Here is a 17,190-nt window from a genome sequence, read left to right on the forward strand (position 1 = left end):
AAGTAAAAGTATCTTAACTTTGCTTAATTCCTACTCAAGTAAAAGTAACCATCTAAAAATCTACTCAAGTAAAAGTAAAAAAGTACTTGATTTAAAATGTAATTTGAGTAAAAGTTACTTAGTTACTTTCAATTATTTGATGTAAAAAAAAGGATGAGTCATAAATCAAATTCAGCACAAGTTGTTTTAATCAACTTTTAGGTGATACAGGTGGAAACTATGTTCAGTGCAAACTTTATACATTTTAAAGACAATTGAGCTAAACCAGGACTATAACAGGACCAAATGTCAAAATGGTCAAAATGGTCAAAATGTCAAAATATCAAAAGGTCAAAAAAGGTCAAAATGTAAAAGTAAAATGACCTATTTCAAATTCTACTTTCTACTTTCTTTGTACTTTCTACTATTCTACTTAAAAATGACAAATTATTACTGTATAAAACTACTCAATTACAGTAACGTGAGTAAATGTAATTTGTTACTTTCCACCTTTGCACATGTTAAATACACAAAGCTGTATATTTAGGCGGAGCTTTTCTCTTAAACTGAAAACACTCTGTTCTACATTGCGTTGTTATGTGGCAATACAGGAAGTGCTCCACTGTGTTTTTAAACTCCATACACCTTCATGAGAATCATTTGCATAATATCACCCCTTGAAAACAACAGCTTCATGACATCACAAGGTGGAACAGCGTTTTGAGTTTTAAAGATGCAGACAGATTTTTAATCCAGGATTACTTGAACATGGGTGAAAACAAAAACAACTCCATGTATGTTTTTGATGAGGAAACAACAATCTAACATGGCTTAGAGCACACAAGAGTCCATTTTGCATAATATAGGACCTTTAATGTTCAAAGTAATACAGATCAAGTACTTTTAGCACAAGAAAGTCAAGTTTAATTCAATAAACATCCAAGACAAAGCAATTAAACCTCTATGGAGAAAAGCAGATGACAAACCCTCCACTCATTTTTATACACCTCTGATACACAAAGAATCATAGAACCTCTTCAATTGAATAAAATCCCTCTACTGTATAGACACGGTGGATAAGAGTAAAGATCTTCCCAATTGAAATCTACCAGTATGTAATTTAACACTCTGTCTGCAATCTTAACACTCTGAAATGATGAAACCATATGAATTCTAAAAACCTATAGCGTTAATGTCTCAGTCCAGCCTTATAGATGTAAAAGATGTGGAATAAATGCATATAAGTTTCTCTTGAGTGGGTGATCTATTGTACTTTAACGATAATTGGCTGTTCAGGCGTATTGTTCTGTTGCTATGGCCACAAGACAATTTCATTCGGTCTTAACACTCAGAAAACAAGTAACAATATAAGTGGCTGGGCAGACAGTTTCTTTAACTTAATAAAAATAAACTTATACATCAGACAAAGTAATGGAAACAGGCCGGTGGCAAAGTTTCCATCAGAAATGTTACATAATGCATCTTTAAAGGACCCTTATTACTCTTTATTTGACGTTATAATGTTGTTTCCTCATCACAAATATACCAGGAGTTGTGTTTTGTTTCATTCTCACAAGGTTAACACACAAACCCTGCATATTTAGGAGTTCTTCTCTTAAACTGAAAACACTCTATTCCACCTTGTGATGTCATGTGGTAATACAGGAAGTGCTCCACTGTGTTTCTTAATTCTATATACCCTCGCTGAAAACATTTAGATAATTTCAGCCCAGGAATGACCAATCTCTATTGAACAAAAGGAGCTGTTAACTTGAAAACTACCACTACATGATATTGCAAGATGGAAAAGGACATTTTGAGTTTTGGAGATGTAGACAAACATATAATGCAGGATTACTCAATCATGTGTGAATTAAGCAAAACACAACTCCAGGTATGTTTTTGGGGATGCAACAGCATTTTAACATGGCTTAAAGGTTGTATAGAGGATTTTCCAAGGAAAGTGAAATACAGCGACTGTCCTTTTTCAAATGTTGTGCATTTGTGACCCCCTTTCACAGCTCCCTAAGTAGAAACGCCTCCTCCTGCCTTCTTCTTATGCAAGAAATCATGTTTGTTTACAGCTGGTGTGCATTCAGAATTGCTGAATGAATTGCTGTTGAAGTTACCTGTTCATAAGTAATTTAGCGACCAGTCTTTTGAACCATCATCTGCTTCAGTGCATGCCATTGCTGGGAGGAATCTCCAAGAATCACCTTAGTTTGGCTTTGCTTCTTTTCCCCTTCTCTTCTTCTTTCACCTCAAAAACGTACTTTCTTTTACGGCTAGAATCTACAGTTCGAAAAAGCCACTCAGAACCGCTGTGTTGGCTGAGTAAACAGAGTCTTGAGTATATGGAGTGCGTGAGGGGCGTACGTAAACCACATAATCCCAGCGTGCCGGTGAGTCTAGTTACTCTAGAAATGATGTAGGGAGTTTGACTGACAACCTAGCAGCCAATAGAGAATGAGGTAGCCTCATTATTTATTGGCTAATGTTTAGTTGGTCCCATCATGTCCACAGTTGATGGATTTTCATTCTCTTTTTTTTTTTTATCATAATAATTAGAAGTCTGCTGCATCTCTGAACTTTCATTGACAAATTGAAAAAAAAATCCTTCATACAACCTTTAAAGCTCACAAGCTTCAGTTTCACGTAATAGAAGACCTTTAATGTTAACGTTATTTCTGCACACTTGGGATTAGCTGTGAATGGAGCATAGCATGAAAAATATGTCCAAAATGTTCTTCAGACAATGACACCTAATAGCACCTCTTATTGGGCCAAACCACCATGTTAAAACTCATCTATTGTCCCAGAGCAGCGAGTACCCCATACTTCTTATTAACTGCCCCATTCTTTAGAGTTTTTCCTCTTGCCCCATCAATCACCTATATTGATCCTGCCTCCCCCCGGTGTGGTACCTGTCCATGTCTGAGGCTAAGTGGGACAGATCGCAGTGCTGTCGTGATATTTCAGCCTTTTCCTCTGACATTTGTGTCCCCTACGGATAGGACAAGGTGAAAGGGACAGACATAGTCTAAATGGAAAAAGTATCTCTTGAGGAATTACCCGGGATTAATATGTTCACGCAGCACTGGCATTTAGAGTTTAAACGGGTCCTCGGTTGATTCAAATGAGTTTTTCTGAGCTGTGTCAAACAAAAGAAACTCAGAGAAACACAGTGTGAGAGCGGTGCAGTAAATCCTTTTAGAAGAGATTTGTCACTGTCCCACCGTCACACTTTAATCTTATGACAGGTTTAGAAACTGGGGCTTTGCGGACGCCATTTTGGATCAGAAGCCAAACATGTGTTACATCTGACAGGGATTAAACACATTGTTATTCAGGAAAGATTCTGTAGCCTTGTACTTTAATGCATCAAAGCATATTTAAAGGTGCACTGTGTACCTTTTCTGTGTGTACATCAGCATATCTCCATATTATTGCTTTGCCTGGAATGTCTTATTGTATGCCATTAAACTATCTTGCATTTATTCAATTACATATTTATTTGTTTTTTGCTGAAATACACCTTCAAAATGATGCAGTATATGATGATTCTAACTGCCCTATTAAGTAATATTTTGAATGGTGTCATCCCATTAAGTAAACCCCATGATCACCATAATTCCCATAAACAATAAAATAATATTTAATTACACAAAATCTAAAAGTTAAAAAAGTTTTCAAAGTCTATATTTTGATATTTATGCCAGAGACATTTCTATGTTACTGAAGCTGTGTCCGCCCACAGATGTAACATGTGTCTTTATATTACATCAGGCATCCACCACATCTCAAGCAAACGTAAAGTGCAAAATACTGTCACTAACATGCATATCTCCCAAAACTCACCCAAGCCACGAGGAATGTCTATACACTGAATTTCTGTTTCGCAATTTCCTTAGATATTTATGTTTCCAAGGGCTTCAGAGAGAAAGAAATGTAGGACCTCTGTCATAGCAGAGGTGGGGACTTGCAATTTGTGACTTGGACTTGAGTCAGACTGGAGTCACTATTTTTAGGACTTGAGACTTGACTTGATAAAGTAGACTAAGACTTGACACTTGACTTGGACTTGAGTCCTGTGACTTGAGAAGACTTTCTTCTGCTCTACCAAAGGAGCTACAGTCACCCAGGTTCTACTTTCACATTTTTACAATATATTCTATAGGAGAAATTTTTTATTGAGTAATTAAAAATAAAAAAAATGGTCTGCAATTTAGATCATCAGACAATAATAAACAGCATGGCATTCATATTTCTAAGTGCTTAGTGCTGAGATCAAGCCACGCAAAATTATTTCATGCTCCACTGTGTCTGAAGCAATAAGATTTAAACATTATTCATGCGAGACATTTTCACGAGTAGTTTTTCACATGATGTAGGAAACATGCTAAATTTGTGTGTAAAATTCCTATCTCAGTCAGTTAACCTTGTGATTGGCTCTCTTTGCTGTGCTGCTGTCAAACAAAGCCTCTTCTGTCTAATTAACCAGTATCAGATTGAGCAAACAGCACAAATGTAAATATCTTTATTAGAAAACGTTGGCGCGATATTTTTACCTCCGGCTCTGACTGCTCGCTTCCCTCATAATTATTCCAATTTGAGTCTGAATGATTAAATATGCAAATGAATTTTATTTCTGATTGTCGCACATTAAGTACAGCCCTTTCTCTGTAGTTTTTCACACAGGACTTCTAAAATGGTTGGTGAAAAATAGGCTTGTTAAATTAAAGATGAAAACCGCAGCCAGAGCATTTAGTCCAACCAGAGCTTTAAAGGAGCACTATGTAACTTTTCTGGTGAGGGGTACGTAACCTGTTTGTCTCTGTGGAGATTTGGATATTGAATTGCCTAAACTGTTTCAGAGTATGGAATAAAACTTCCATTATAGGTGCTTTTATTGCTTAAAAATGAATACCTCATTATAAAATATGTATGTATTAGGGGTGTAGCAGTACTTGTATTTGGGAAATTCGGTTCGGTTTGTACGAGTGAGTTCATGCAATTTGTGTGTGTTTACATTTTGCCACTACATGTGCAGCTACACGGAAGGCTTGGCTTAATATTCATGACTGAACTCGTCTGTGATTGGGGTGGCAGTGTTTTCTGCAGGGCTTTATAGTTAGGATGACCGCCTTGACCACAATTGCCCCCTGCCTTGACTATGTCTGTTTAACTGTGCATATAACTGAAAGGTTTTCATTCCGCACTCTTCTCTCCAATTTATGTCCCTCTTTTTTAATTTTAATATTTATGTTTTTGATTTGTTTTTATTATGATTTTAATGTATTTCTTATTCTGTAAAGCACTTTGAATTACTTTGTGTACGAATTGTGCTATACAAATAAAATTGCCTTGCCTTGCCTATGTCCCTCGAACCACATGAATCCTCACAAAACTATGGTCGTCACACCCTGGTCTTCACTTTCGCTTTTCGTCCAGCCCTCCCATACCCACGACTTCTGTCTGAGGTGAAAGGGTTTTTTCAACCAATGGGGACATTGTAACTGCAGCAGATCTGCACTTACTGCAGACAATATGGACAAGTTGGTTTTTCTGGCCAAAAATATGAAGACTGAGTAAAACTTCATCCTGGAACTGTTAGTGCTGTGCTTTACTTTTTGAAAAGTGTGATTTACTGTTTACAAGGAATTTTTTTTTTAAAAAAAAATAATATTTCATACATTTGTTGCTTATTTGAAAATATTTTATTTAACTTATTAGTGTTACCAAGCAGCACTTCGCATTCTTTTTTTCCTTGTTTGTATAATGCTAAAACAAATTGTTGGTTTACTAAACACACAAACAACAAGCAAGTGGTTTTGCATTTTGTTCCCATACTGTACCGAAAATGAACCGAACCATGACCTCAAAACCGAGGTACGTACCGAACTGTGATTTTTGTGTAACGTTACACCCCTAGTTAACTTTCCACAGACCTGACTTGTAACTCATCTGTTTATCTCTATGTAGATAAGATAAATATGACTGTAAGATTTCAGGCAAAGTAATATAATCACCACAATGACAAGTAGGTGACAGATGTGAAAATAGGTTTTTGTTCTGAGAAGCTGCTTATATGTGTTACTTATACACATCAAACTAATGCCATGAAAAAGGGCAATCAGTTTTTTTTCTGATCTTGTTTTGAACAGAAAGACTTGCCATTTGGTTGATTGTAAGTATTCCTCTTGATGACTTAAGGTTGCATTTTAATGACATTTAATGAAAAGGTTAAGAGTATTTCAAGTCAAACTAATTGGTCATTTTCAACAGCCAGATCAGGTCAGACTTGTGCTCTATTTTCATAGTTTTAGGTGAAGATGAAAGACCCAGACTGAGATCAAAAACTCTTTGAAGAAATGCACGTAGTATGTGAGATAAAATGGTCTGACGTCGAGAGGTTTTGTACTGTCAAATGTTCAATAGAAATACTAGACATGCAGTTAGACTGGTCGTCCACCAAAGTTATGAGGATCAGAGAAACAAAGGCTTTCAATGGGCAACATGAAATATCTAAAACAACACAGTATAATGGACCATACCAGGTCTGAAGAGGCTTGTGTTAAACTAGCCAGGGGTCCAGACTGGTTCTCTCTGTATACACTCAGTTTGGTCATAACCTCCTCTTCTATGTCGAAAGCCAAACTCAGACTCACACTCGGCCAATTAGGTTTGTTTACGTCAGACACTGTGGCTGCACACACATTTCAAATAAAGGAGCTCGGTGGCCATGTTTAAACAAAATCTTATCTCACCTCGTCCATTTTTTTCCCTCATAAGCAGCCATGTTTGCTTTGATACGGACAGACTATGCATATCCCTGAATGTCAATCATGCCCGTCTGAAGAGATAAAACCAATGTCCAGACTACACTTCTTTGTAAAGTATCAGAGAAGGGTGTAATCTTGGCAAGCCAGATCTAAAACAGGATTTAAACCATGACTTAAGACGTTATAGATGAAGATGAACACATAAGGGTTTAAAATGTTGTTAGAGTATATTCTGAGCCAAATCTGCATATGACCCTATCACAGATTAAGAAACAGGCTATCCTTTTCTATATTTTTAGTAGTAGTATATTTAGTCATTTTGCAGCACTAAAAATCTAAACTAAATATAGACTACAACCTGAACTGAAAGGGTTTAGGCTGAAGTAAAAAGTACTTACAATGCCAAATCCTATAAAACAATAACAGAATTCCAACAAAGCAGCGTGTGAACAGCAAGTTTGCATTTACAATTTCACTTATGACTTACTGTATATATAAGAGACAAAATATAAATTAAAACAAACAAAATTTAATGCATAATTCATTCGCCAGCCAGAGCTATATATCTTTCAAAAACATAACGCTTTATACTTTTTAAAGGCTTCTGCAGTGTTAGCCTCAGATTGTTCCATATACTATCTGCTCTAACAGAAATACAATCCATTTTTTTTTTAAAGATGCCAGCTTTTGTTTTTTGTTTTTTTCCATTTATGGTCGTACAGACTAATAATAATGTTAACAAAGGCACAAAAGTTTGTCGTTTATGATCGTACAAAATAAACCACAATGAGAATTTAAAAGTTTAAGGATTTTTTTGTTTGCATTTACGGTTGTATAAACTAAAAATACTGATAAAGAAGGCACATAATGTATTGTTTATGATCGTATCAAAATAAAAGGTCATGTTAAAAAAAATGTTAAGTAAAAGCATGTGTTTAGTTAATAGTCGCGGTTTACTTGCCAAGACAATGGATCTAGTCTTTTAACTTCAGTATCTGTGTAACCCATTCTATATCATATGACCACTCCAGGATCCTACACTGCAAAACACCTCCGTAGAGACGTGCCCAATTCACTGACCTCATCTAACTCTATAAACACAGGTGTGATTTCAGGGAGCAGTCTCCTCTCAGCGGGACGAACGGTCACAGCCAGAAGAAGGGACCAATTTACATTCATTAGTGCAGAGGAGCGGAGAGGAGCTTAAGACTCATATAACGCATGGATCACAGGCTTGAATCTGTCAGGCCGCTCAGTGTGACAAACAAATCCGATGTGAAACCACTGCACAGGCAACATTCAGATCGCACAAGGATGTTTAGACGCTTTTATGTGCAATATTATTGAGAACAATGAAGAAATATTATTTGGTATAACAGTAACTTTATCACAGCTCAGCAGCATTTTGGCATCCAGGAATGAAGATCCATGCCAGTTCTGTTTTCAGGCAATTAAATGTTCACAAAAAATTACAATGCTGTTATAATTCGGAAGGAATTAATGTACCAAAGTGACAAGTTTGATTTTGTTTAATTGTTTTTAAAGCAATTATAACTGTCCTCAAATGTCCCTATTAATTAAAAAGAAGTAATTGTCTTTTATATTTTAGCATTTGGCTGTGATTTTATTTTTTTTTTATGTTGAATTAACCGTATATGTGTAATAATGTCATCTTAAAATCTAAATTATTTGCTTTGGATCTACATAATATATAAAAGATTTCAAAATAAAGTGACCAGAATAGGGTTGGTCAACATTATTGTGTTGTGAAACTAAAACAATGATACAACAGCAAATCAGTCACTGCACCTAAATGATGTAGGTTGAAGTGAAAAGGAAAAAATCTTATTACAAACAATCAATATGTGAAAGGAAATGAGCTATTTTGGAAGTCGGTCCATTCCACCTCAATTCACCAAAAAAAAAAAAAATTGCAATTTGAACCCTTACATTGTCCACCTGCAAGGAGTGCAACTGGTGTATGGGTAAGGCATAGCCAAGAAAGCCCAAATCTCAAATTTTAGCATGATCGGAGTAACGGTTTCCAAGATATCGCAATTAAATGTTTTCACTTTTTTGCGTGGTCGCCAAATTTCAAATTGTATTTACTCAGCAACTACTGGTCCCATATAAAAAACCAAGGTATCTCTGGAAAGGGGAAATCATAAGGAATCCAAATCAGTTTGTTTTTGCATTTGAGTAGTTTTGAGAACAATTACCTTTAGACCTATATTTTGACCTTGAAATTGACAATAAGATACACGCCCGACATCACTGACACCAACAGAAAAAAAATTTAGCCCTATATGTCTACTATGTGTAAAAAATCTGGAGGGGTTTTCTTTTTTATTTTCACACAAATTTACCTAGAAGTTGACTTACCCCCATCTTAAGACGTGCCAAATATTCATTTAGTATCTACGACTGACAATCAAAGGAACATAACAGTACCATCGTTTTGTCCCTGTCTCCCTGACTCAGACGCATGTCGACAAACTCAGTGAACAGGCAAACCCCCCTGATTAGGCTGCAGTTCATCAGGGACACGTGAGTGATGAAGATGAACATGAAGGCCCTGCCAATATCTCTCTTGTTGTTAGACCTTAGAACTTTGTATGATGCAGCTATGATAACCTCCCAGGTATTGGTCTGGTGGAGAAGATCTCAGAAGAATTTGGTGACTATAAGGTAAAGTTCACCCTCAAGGGACTAGCCAAGACCTTCGACTGGCCATCCAAAGATGATTCTTGTTGGATACCTGATTCAGACATACACTGTGTGACAAACACCCCTTTCTTGAAATCATCTTCGACAAGAAACTATAGCATTTTGCATAATGACCTGTCCAGAATTTCTAACCACTGTAAATATCCTGATTTCATGAAATGAAGACAGTTGTGAAATTTTCAATGACTTTTGGTACTGTGTGATTGACAATTTTTCTTAGAGTGTATCAAATTGGACTCCGTGTGTATAAGGGTATAGCCGTATACACTGAATGGATATTTGGCATGTGCATATAGGGCTACATTTTTTTCTGTTGGTATCATTGAGGTTGGGTGTGTCCCTTAAAAAGTGAAAAAATTATATTGAGATATCTTGAAAACCATTTGTCCGATCAAACTAAAATTTTTAATTTTGGCATTTCGGGTTATGATTTACCAAGGTTCATTAAAAAAAATAAATAAAATAAAAATAAATAAATACATTTGACAAAGTAGGGTTTAACACATTGGGTGAACTGAGGAGAACTGACCCAGTCCCAAGACAACATATATAGACAGTAGAGGCAGGCAGGGCATCAGACATAAAATATTAGATCAATATTCAAATGACTGCACAATACAGGGGTTAAGGGTATCCTGGAATCCACCAAAGAAACAAGAAAAATGACGCCAGAAAGTGTCAAAAATTACGCCCATTGCCAATTTCATGATTTTCAACAGATTCTCACCATTTATCTGTGAGAAAAAGACTTCAAAACATGTGCCTTTGATTGTGGTCTCCCTCTGCTCAGAGCTGACTCACACATATAATTACAAACCAATGGAGTTTTGTATTTGTCACTCACAGATATAGACCAGTGTTTTATGTGTAGTGTCCTGTTGCAGAACAAAGTGGAAAAGCCTTGTAGTTTTTAACTGCTTCCCGCTGACATGCCTCTGAGGAGAATCACTCTAGCCCTGAACAACCAAACTACAATATCTCTACTATTACGCCATGTGTAAAACTGTCTTCCAATTAACCGGAACATGACTGCTGACGACTGATAACAAAAGTGCAGCTTGTATCGCCTAAAGAGAGATTTCACAGTATCTCTATATTTTTTGCTATGGTTGTCCCACTGCTGTGCATGAGAAACTTACATAAGCACAAGGAGTTGGTTACACTGAAATGGTGAAATTGAAAGTATTTCTGCATGAGAGTGACAAATTTCTACAACGGTAGTAGTAGTAGTAGTAACAACATAAAAGAAAACCATATTACTACTACCTCTACTACTCCTACAACTACTAATAGCACTTCTACCTCTCTATTCAATTTAATTTAAGTTTATAGCACATTTAAAACAACTTCAGCTGACTAAAGTGCTTCACAAAAGACAAAAGTCGACAAAAACAGAAGAAACAATAATATAGTAACCGAAATATCATGACATTGTATCGTCAAAAATGTCACAATAATATCGTGGGCTGTCACAGTATATTGAATTACAAGTTCCTTTGCTTAAATGTATGGTTTTATAGCAGCAACAGCTTATAAACATCGGAAACTACATTTCCAATCACTCATTTCAGTGCAGACAACATGAAGAGATATGTTTTTTAATTGAATTCTTGGGATTATGGAAATCATGGAAATAATTCAGACCAAAATCTTGTCAAGGTATTTTAAAAGCAAAAAAATATCCTATCTACAATTATATTAGCCTTTTCAAAATATAGCAAAAAATACCATACCGTGACATATTGTGATAATATCATACCGTGAGATTATACATGTGACAATATATGTGAAAACTACAATAAAACACAGAGATAACCTAGTATTAGATGCCAAGGAGAAGAGGGGAGTTTTAGCCTAGTCTTAAACTGCGTTACAGACTGAGAGGATCTGACAGGAAGAGGAAGACTGTTCCACAATCTGGGCACTGCCACAGAAAAAGCTCCGTCACTTCTCGTCTTGAGCCTAGCTTTGGGCACGACCAACTGGAGCTGGTCAGATGATCTCAGGGCTCTGGGTGGAGTACAGGGCTGCGGTAATTCCCTCAAATAGACTGCATTCATTGAGTGTAAATATTTGATACATGTAAATGTGATGGAAATTAATATTGTGGAAGGATTTCTCTCAATCTGTCTCTGTGTAAATAAATGTGATTTCTACCTGAGACCCAGACCCCCACAGGAAAATATTGATGATTGATTACATTAAAATAATGATTAGTTTATCTTTCAGAAACACATTTGGTCTTGTAACTAAAACTCATTTGGTTTGGTAGTTAAAGACAGCATTAGAAAGACCCTTCAATGTAAACACTTCTGTTCCCTTTTGCTTGCTAGTCTTGTCAGGAAGAGACAAATGCATGTGAATATGGATGCAAAGCAGATCAAGCACATCTCGGAAGGAGTCGTCACCTTCTCAGTTTGAAATCTATATGTCCTCTGGTCATCTCAGACAAACTTAATGCTTTGTAAGATTCTGAGTCAAATGTGGTAGGGACATACTGAGGAGAGGCTGTTTGTCTCTGGTCAGGGCAGGCCTAGACCCTGTCCATATCTGCTGTAACAAGAATAAACCTTGATCTATATTCCAAAAACTCATCAGGCTTTGCAAATGGATTAATTATTTATCATCAAGAGATATATATGTTTTTCCATAACAGTAAACATTCTATAACATGCATTAATAAGTTTTATACTACCATACAGCACTGCTTATGCTTGTAGTATTGCTTAACTTATTTGTTATTTGTGGTGCATTGACTGCAATAACAATACTATTAGCAATTAGCTCTCACTCTGTGGCAAATCCAATAATAATGGTAATGTATTAATTCAGTGCATGGAGTAATCAGACCAGAAATTGGGTAGAGAGCGGAAGGAGAAATAAAACAAACACAGGAGATTGTCTTGAGTCCAATGATAATTTATCTTCCTTCAATTTCCTTCAAGAAAACCAAAAATACATAAGGGATCAAAGTTTAACAAATATTGCCACTCAGAAAGGATTAAAGTGTTTTCAAGTTAGCTCACATTCATTAGCACCACAGTCAGTCGGAATAAGGGGCTGGTTTCGCAACAATCATTTCAGTTCAATCTGTCGGGTTCATTTTGTCTTTGATCAAAATCTCCTTACAGAAGTTCAAGATGAAATTTTAGGTTACAATTTGGTGTGGAAAACTAGACATTTTGTCGAAGTGTGTTGTTACGAAACCAGCCCATCAAAAAAATATATATATAACAACAAAAACAACAGTGGAAGTTTTACTTTAAAGTGCACTATGTAACTTTTCTTTTTTGTCCATATTACTTTGCTGAATTGTGTGGCTTTTAACTTTTCAATTATATGGATTTGTATTGCTAAAAATACACTGCCTACTCTCCACAGATCTGAACTGTAACTGGGCTTGGTGGTGTAATCTGCTTGTGACTATGATGTGTCTTCAGTGAGGTGGTTGCCATAAATTTGAATCTTTTGTATGTCTTTTTTAATGCTCAAATGTTGCAAAAAAAAAAAAAAAAAATAAAAATAAAAATCTCTAGGTTTGTTCTAATAAAGCTTCTTTCTATAAGTGGACTGCCGTGTCAAATGTGGGGAAAAAAAAACACTTAAAATTACATAAAAAAGAAAACGTTTGTTGTTTTGGTTCATTGTAAAGTGCAGAAAATGTGTGATATTGTAGAAAAAAATCCATAAAAATAACCTACATTTGTTTTTGTATGATAATCGTTAGGTAATTTAGATAAGTGTAAAATCAAATAACGGACCCTCCACTAGAAAAGTTACACAGTGCACCTTTAAAATTATGCACAATGTTAGAGATTGGTCCAATGCAAAACTATAACAGAACACCACAGATGGTTAGTGCTGCAGAAAAGTACACTTCAGATCCGTCTTTAACTTGTGCTTCAGGGTTTAAGACTTCGAAACATAAATAACAAAATCACAACATCACAACAAACCAAACATACAAATAGTGAAAGTGAACGACAACGCTTACACATGTAGACACAGTGAAGCTACACAATGGCTGTAGACACTTAAGTTAGAAATGTTTTTTGTTTATTTGTTAAATTGCTTACCCAAGAGATAGGTATGTGCTTCAGGTGAAAAGTTTTAACATAAATAAATGGAATGCTAATATTTCATGCAAAAACAAAGCTTGCAAAACATTGGTCAGCCATTTATAAAAGTGAAAAATAATTATACTATAGAAAATGCAGTAATACAAGGCACACAAGGTAAATGTTTTTTGCTCCAAGGATGTTAAAATTTGCATTTATGTTTTTAATAAGGGATTAACTCTTGATCTCTCCCTCATGCAAACATTTACGCTTCAAAGTTCTTATCTGTTGTATATTAAAAATGCCTTCTTTGTATTGATTGAAATAGTTGAATTTATTGACATTTCTTGGCTGTGTGGTGGGAGAACAGATGTGGGTGCAGTTAATATAGACACTACTGCAGAGAAGTCCCAGAAAGAAAGTCTAAAAAATGCAGTAGTTCAGTTCAAATGTCCCAACTGTCACTAAAATATTGGTCCTCCTCCTCCTCCAGCCCATTTTCCATAAGGTCATCATCCTCCAACTTATTTATTTCATCGTCTTCCTCCTCTTCGTCCTTTTGGAGCTGAGTGAGCATCGATTGCAAAGTGGCTTTCACATTTTGGACCTCCTTCTCCAGGGACTGTGCGGTCAGAGTCAAGGAAATCAACAAGTGATTTACATGTAAATAACAGACAAGCCTGACAGACAAAACTCGGGTGAAAATTGACACTACTGGTAACTGTGAATGACTAGCTAAAATCAAATCACAAAGGCCATTGAGAAGTTCAGTGTTGCTGCAGGAAAACTTGAATTTCCCTCAGGATCAATAAGGTATTAGCATGATTCATCAGCCGGTTTCACTTTGAAGAAACCGTATGACCTTGCAGCAGTAGAATTTTTTGGCTCGACGGTAGGCGAGTACATTTTTCATTTAACCAGTCGCTGCTATTTGTAATGCGTCACAAATGGGGCTAACTGGTATATTAAGCTTTTCCCAAATCCTGTAGGAAGAAGGGCAATAATGTCATTCCCCTTAATAAAATTCACGGAACATTCTCTTTGTTCCAGTTTTAAATTCTCAATCTCGGGAATCGTTGCCAACACAGAATGTATGGCTCTTGGCTGACTGGCTGGTGCCCGAACTCGCACTTACGAAGTTTTTGCGAACGGTTTAGTGTATTCCGATTCCTGACCTAGTCGCTGGAGAGAAATTGAAATTAAGCGAAGGTACTAGGTTGCATCAGCCTGGCTCTAAAGTATCTTTCTCTCTCTTGAAAATTTTGATTCTAATTTAATTGTTTTAATAATACAATACAAGTAAATAAAAGTTGTCTTTGTCTGGTCCTGGTTCAAGCCTAGTATAATCCTGATGTAGACAAGGTTTGGTCCTGTTCTACTCCTGGTTTAGATCTGGATTTAGTCCCATTTAGTCTCACTTTTGCTTGTTGATTATTGATTGGGCAGTGAGCAAGTTGCAAGTTCAGGCAAAAAGAACATTTTAGTTTAACTGTGTTGCACCAATTGGTAAACCAAATGATACAAGCATTGATTCTGAACAGTGCCCCTTCCGCTCTTATATTCCGATGAGACCTTTAAAAATGCACATAAATATAAAATGATTGAAATGGAGCTAATGATTACGGCGCCTGCAGACAAAAATCAGAGCGGATTTTGACACTTGTGGCCAGGCTTGGTTAATGGTAATGACACGGGACAGCCCAAAACCATGATGAAGTTATCAGCCCCCAAATTGAAGCCCTCCAACAGATTACCAGCATGCATCATCACGTCATAGACAATTTAACCCCACGCGATTCAGTATGCATGATTTCATCTCATCTTTGGCTGTTCAGGAGGCAAACAGAGAGCTTTAATAATTCATGAGGTCTTGGGGAAATGGGAGAGAGGGCGTATATGAGGGGGATTGTTTAACCTGGTCCTGAAATGAAATGAATGGTGCGAATGTCCAGTTTAAGTGGTGAATCAGAGGGACAGCACAGAGGAGGCATATGGGGCCCGGGCTCATTTTACTTTGTGAACGGACACAGATTGTCCTCATCTATAATAAAGCGTCCGCTAAAGAGCTACTCATGAATACTGCATCGCATAAGACGGTTTTAAAACAGGAAAGTCCAAATATGAAGATGAAGTTAAAGTGAGGCTAAAATCGGACAAAAACTACAAAGTCATGCCTCTGTATCCTCTATCTTCTTTTCGTAAATCTGTTTTATATATATGTTATTTTACATACATTCACAGCATCCACTCAGTATTACAAATAAAATAACAAATTAGTACAATTTATAAAAGTAATTAACACAGATTCAATGTAAGAATCATCTTGTGTTCCAGCATTTCAAGTAAAAAATGTTAAAAAGTAAAAATAAATTGGTTATAAGACCTCAATAGTATGTTTTTATTTCCTACTATATCAACAACTCTGTCTCTCCACATAAAAGCCAGAACAATGATATCTCTGTCTGTCCTCTGTCCCTTCAGTGGAGTGACTTCAAAAAGCTGAGATGAGTGACAGGCGAGGACATGAGAGCAGAGAGGAGCAGAGGAGAGCACAGTCTGTGTCCATGTATGACCGCCAGGCCCCATCCTGATCCTGTGGACCGGGAGACTGGACTGACCTCTGCTAACACAATGGGAGCTCAGCCTCTAACACATGTGAAAGGACCCACTGAACACACTCAAGGACATAAGGAGGACAATGAGAAACCGAATACATCTACTTGTTTAACTGGCTGTGTGTGTGCGTTCTAATACTGTCAAGAAGCTGCCTGATTTGTCTGTTATTTATGTTTATATCTTGATTTAGGGATGAAATAGCAAAATATCATGTAGAGCAGATTAATACAAATATTTTAAGACCAAAATGATGAGCCTGACAGAGAGATCCATGCTCACGTCCTATCTGGAAAGCAATAACGTGTCTGTGTTACAAACATCTTGTGTTAAAGTTATCTACACTAGTTTAGTTTATTTATTTAATAAGACAGGGACAGTGCACAATCAACATTAACCTTAACAGGAGAGATGCATTGTACCAGGTTGTAGCGCCAGTGCTAATTTCCACCTGTAGTCCCTGAGCAGGTTAATTGATTGATTGTGTTTAATTGACCTTAGCTAACAGCTATCAGCTATTCTTCCTGGAGACCTATAGCATGTTTTGGGTTACAATATAATGCACTGTAAATTAGGATGCCTATACCAGAATCAGCACTTTCTTTAAATAATAATTTTTGTAGCCTTTTCTAATTTCCTGCTATTCTATTGCATTTAATATCTCAGTAAGTGACTTAATCTGTTGCCGTTCTAGTATTTTCATGTTGCAACACTGAAATTTCCTCATTGGGGTCAGATAGAAGTTTTCTTATCTTAATTTGAAGTGACCAGCCTAAGATCAACCAAAGAACAGGTGCCAAAATGAATTACAAGCTGCATTACATTCAGTACTGGTGGCAGCGGTAATGGTGCATGATTAGTGTGTACATCTTTACATATAGGCAATGTAAACAGAAACCAAAACCTGAAAAACAAGGTTAAGTGGGCAATTTTTCCTCATTGTAATGTTGAAACACGGCCACCTCTGTCTTGTCTTGGTTCTGTGCACAGGGAAGAAATGGAGCGGTGGAAAAACACACCAATCTATTTCC

General features: G+C 36.5%; 1 protein-coding gene across 1 annotated transcript in view; it reads right to left on the reverse strand.

Moving 5' to 3' along the window:
- Positions 1-12,386: 12,386 nt before the first annotated feature.
- The window catches only part of disc1 (DISC1 scaffold protein), a 90,559-nt gene continuing 85,755 nt past the window's right edge, over positions 12,387-17,190 (reverse strand). The window contains exon 16 of the mRNA XM_055162960.1: positions 12,387-14,169. Coding sequence (XP_055018935.1) covers positions 13,992-14,169 — 178 coding nt within the window. The 3' untranslated portion in view covers positions 12,387-13,991. The remainder of the gene's footprint in view (positions 14,170-17,190) is intronic.

This window comes from Boleophthalmus pectinirostris, unplaced genomic scaffold (assembly GCF_026225935.1).
Source record: "Boleophthalmus pectinirostris isolate CB_2022bp ecotype Guang Dong unplaced genomic scaffold, ASM2622593v1 HiC_scaffold_5, whole genome shotgun sequence".
In the NCBI taxonomy this organism is placed as follows: domain Eukaryota; kingdom Metazoa; phylum Chordata; class Actinopteri; order Gobiiformes; family Gobiidae; genus Boleophthalmus; species Boleophthalmus pectinirostris.